The sequence below is a fragment of the Helobdella robusta genome (assembly GCF_000326865.2).
Source record: "Helobdella robusta unplaced genomic scaffold HELROscaffold_520, whole genome shotgun sequence".
In the NCBI taxonomy this organism is placed as follows: domain Eukaryota; kingdom Metazoa; phylum Annelida; class Clitellata; order Rhynchobdellida; family Glossiphoniidae; genus Helobdella; species Helobdella robusta.
The window spans coordinates 1-4,039 of NW_008705270.1; the positions used below are offsets into that span (position 1 = coordinate 1).

General features: G+C 35.1%; 2 protein-coding genes across 2 annotated transcripts in view; one reads left to right on the top strand and one right to left on the bottom strand.

Annotated features, from left to right (window-relative positions):
* The first annotated feature begins 298 nt into the window (after positions 1–298).
* On the top strand, positions 299–3,509 carry HELRODRAFT_105143 (hypothetical protein). Its single transcript, XM_009028046.1, has 9 exons — positions 299–408; positions 486–588; positions 744–793; positions 998–1,079; positions 1,332–1,389; positions 1,476–1,585; positions 1,792–1,876; positions 2,381–2,450; positions 2,630–3,509. The coding sequence occupies exons 1-9, from the start codon at positions 314–316 to the stop codon at positions 3,027–3,029; spliced, it is 1,053 nt and encodes a 350-aa protein (XP_009026294.1). The 5' UTR covers positions 299–313; the 3' UTR covers positions 3,030–3,509.
* HELRODRAFT_195134 (hypothetical protein) overlaps positions 3,499–4,039 on the bottom strand; it is a 3,265-nt gene continuing 2,724 nt past the window's right edge. The window contains exon 9 of the mRNA XM_009028047.1: positions 3,499–4,039. Within this exon, the coding sequence (XP_009026295.1) occupies positions 4,037–4,039 (3 nt within the window). The 3' untranslated portion in view covers positions 3,499–4,036.

Consider the following 4,039-nt stretch of genomic DNA (forward strand, 5'->3'; position numbering starts at 1 on the left):
AGTGAGAGAGATGTATGTGTATGTATGTATAAACGTATATATTTTATTTGAAGTTTCGTTCTTTTAAAAATTAAAATCGAGAATTAAGTTTATTTAATTTTAGTTTAAATTGTGGCTTGTTGGTTAAGGTACATGGCATTGCTATTTGTTGCTGTTGCTGTTGTTGTTGCTGTTGATGTTGTTGCTGCTGCTGTTGTTGTTGTTGTTGTTATCTCTGAGGAATAATAAAGAGAGAAATATATAGAACTAATTATATATTAAATATATTATTATAAATGGATATTTTTTTAGGGAGGTACCTAGCAGTGGTACCATGGTAACGTTTTCACAGTTCTTGTTCATTACTGTTGAAGGATTTTTGAGGACTACGAAGATGGGAACTGTCCGTAATGTCATTCCCATTAGGTCGTTATTGTTGTTGTTTTGTTGTTATTATTATTATTGTTATTATCAACAACCCAACTCTATCTATCCCCCAATAAAAGATCATATATAGTGATGGTAACGTTGTTTTTCATGACGAGTGTCGTCAACAACTATGCATTCGCTTTCAAGATATCCATGCCTCTGCATCTTATTTTTAGATCGGTTTGTATGTTTGTCTGTTTGTTTGTATGTTTGTTTGTATGATTGTTTGTATGTTTGTTTGTATGCTTGTTTGTATTTTTAAATGTGCTGATTATTTTGTATGTTTTTTCTCATTAATTATTGAATGTATCAATTAAAATAATATTTGCATTCAGGGTTCATTGATGGCTAATCTGGTTCTTGGAATTATTCTTCTTAAGAAAAGGTTATGTTTGTGGTTAATGGATTGAAGGATTGATTGATTGATTGTCTGGCTGACTTGTTGACTGACTGATGGTTGGTTAATTGTCTGATTGGTCGAATGGTTACATATTACATCAATCATTCAATCAATCTATCAACCAATCAATCATTCAATCAATCAATCACTCCATCAATCAATCAATCATTTTACCAATCATTTAACCAGGTATCACATGAGCAAGTATGTATCAGTGGCGATGATAACAGCCGGCATAATAGTGGCTACATTGGCTTCTGTTGCAGACACGGTTGATTGTTGTGGCTGGTGATGATGATGATGATTATTAATAATGATGATGATGATGGTTGCTGTTGATGATGATAATGATGACGGTGATGATGATCGTTTTTTGTTCCCTTTTTCACTAGATGATCAGTTTTTATTTTCTTCTTCATTCTTTGTATCACAATTACAATCATCGTTATCATTATTATCAACATCGTCGTCGTCGTCTTCATCATCGTCATCATCTTCATCATCGTCATCATCTTCCCTCTAGAAATCAACAACAGATAATCACGATGATGATATGGTTAACTTTATGCATTGGATTTTTGGTTAGTCTCACTGATAATGATGATGGTGATGACGATGATGATGAAGACGACGAGGATGATGATGACGACGACGATGATGATTACAGGCATTGTGACCTTGACCGTCGCCCTCTTCATGTCGGCCTTGATGGGTCTCTACCAGGAAAATGTCTACCGGAGTTATGGGAAGCACCCAGATGAGGCCCTCTTCTATAATGTTGGTCGCATGGTGGTGGTTGTATGGTGATAATGGTGATCAGGTTGGTGGGGATGAACATTTATTCTTTATTCGTCAACCAATAACAAACGATCTTTCAAATTCATCACCCAATCACGGTTTAAAAGTTTTTAACCGAGCACCAGCAGCCAATCACGAACGTTCTTCTAAAGTTTTCAACCAATCAAAATCATCCTCACATACAGCATGCCCTCCCTTTGCCGTTCTTCTTGCTATTTTACAAGGACTTGTATCAACACGTGCTCATCTTTAATAACTCCGATATACAGAGTCTGTTGGTTGTATGCGCGTTTGTTTGTTTGTATATATTTGTTTGTGTTCTTTGTATTGTTGCGGTTGCGTTTGATGATGAGAACACCGAACCAGAAGAGCAGTGAGCGGGAAAAGAAAAGAATAGTATTCGTTTGGATAGGCTGGACACGTGTTTCATCCCCACCGGGGACTCATCAGCAGCCCGAATACCTATCAGAATAGTTATCGCAGTTTCTTATAAAGCCCGCACAAATCAACTCCTTATTTCGTGGTGTTTTATTTATTAGTCTTTTTAATCGCTAGGATTTTCAATCCGACAGTATTTATGAATGTTTATGAATGGTTTTTTTTTAATTTGTTTATATAAAATTCGGTTAACTTCATTAAACAACCAATCATTTAATTTCATTCAAATCACCCATCATTCAACTGACCAATAGCGTTGAGGCACCAATCAAATTACCCCATCATTTTTATAGTTTATAAAAACCTGTCAATCAAAATTAAACGAACTAATCACAGATTATTTCATCCCTGAAATACTTCCCATTCCAATTCACTGGCTCTACATAATGGGCAATATGATCACGCAGTATGTTCTATATTTAGAATTATTCGTATTTATGTTTATTTATGCAGACCACATCATGTACACACACAAACATACAAACACACACACACGTACACACATCATATACACACACAAACATACACACATCATATACAAACACACACATCACATACACACACAACGTATACACGCCACGACAGATACCTCTGTATAAAGTCAGTCTTCATCCTTACCGCGGAGTGTCCCTCCCTGACGGTCACTCTGGTCGTCACCCTCCGCAAGTTCATCTCCCTCCTCTTCTCCATCATCTACTTCGGCAACCGATTCACGGCACATCACTGGTTAGGTACATCCCTAGTTTTTGCCGGAACTCTGCTGTTTACTGAAGTTTTCGGCAACATTTACCAGTATACCTTGAAGAAAAGAGATGTTGTTTCAAGGAGAGAGAGTGAGCAGGAAAAGAGAGGAGGAGTGAGGACGATGAAAGGAAGGAAAATGAAGGACAGTGATGATGATGAATGTGAGGGTGACGATGTTAAGAGGGGTAGAAAGGGTCTAGATGGAATCAAAAAGGGTCATAGCGTTAATGGGCCGTCCTGAATGGCCCAACATTGAATAGGAAATATATTTATTTGGGAGTGTATCTGTGTGTGTGCGTGCGTTGCTTTCGTTCATTTTTGAATATTTAGTTAATGATTTTACCGATTTTATAGCGGTAAATTTTATTTAATTCATCCGTATTATTTATTGCATTATTTTTCAAGCGTAAAATCTGCCAGTGAACACTATTCAGTCATATTGTAATGTAAGTCGGTCGCCATACCACCGATTTTGTTTCTTTTTTTAGTTTATTCATTGATTGATTCATTGATTCATTCATCCACATTAACTTATTCAATATTTGTTCATTTATATGCTACTGGCGTTCATTCACTCATTAATTCATTAACTCATTCATTAATCACCGTCAATATCCATTTATTCACTCATTCATTTTTTATTCATTTGTTTATCATTTTTTCGTTCTTCCATTCAATTACATTTGGGATATAAACAAAAAACAAGTAAATTAGATTTCATAAACACATATACTTCCTATTTTAATTAATAATAACGACAAAACGAATAAAATTGAAACAAAGTTGGCTAAAATTAGATAAAATATTCATCCAGCAAAATAATGTACTTATTCCCATTCAAATCACCCCAAAATCGCCCCAGACAGACAAGTAAGTAATAATATAGCCACACATAAATTAATGAATGACGAACAAGCAGATATGTACTCCCAAATACATTAACACATACATACACACACACACACACACACACATACAATACTCAAAAATAACTTAGGGATCAATAAACAAGGAAAATGCAAATGCGTATTTAAAATAAATTTTAAAATCTACCGAAAAACACATCAAATAATGATCAAATAAGAATAAAAACCAACTCAAACAAACAAAAAAAACATAGTAAACTGAAAATCCTCAATAAACAACCTTAAATGAAAGAAAAACAAAACCAATACATCGGCTCATCTCCGTCACCAGCCCATCATCGTCATAACAATCGTCCGACAACTCCTAATTTTGATCAATCAATCA

Bases quoted from the DNA above. Each gene is read 5' to 3' on its own strand.
- HELRODRAFT_105143 (XM_009028046.1), top strand. From the start codon at position 314: ATGGTAACGTTTTCACAGTTCTTGTTCATTACTGTTGAAGGATTTTTG. The intron at 409-485 runs GTTATTGTTGTT...CCCCAATAAAAG, and splicing joins AATGTCATTCCCATTAGGTC to ATCATATATAGTGATGGTAA. The intron at 794-997 runs GTTATGTTTGTG...TCATTTAACCAG, and splicing joins ATTATTCTTCTTAAGAAAAG to GTATCACATGAGCAAGTATG.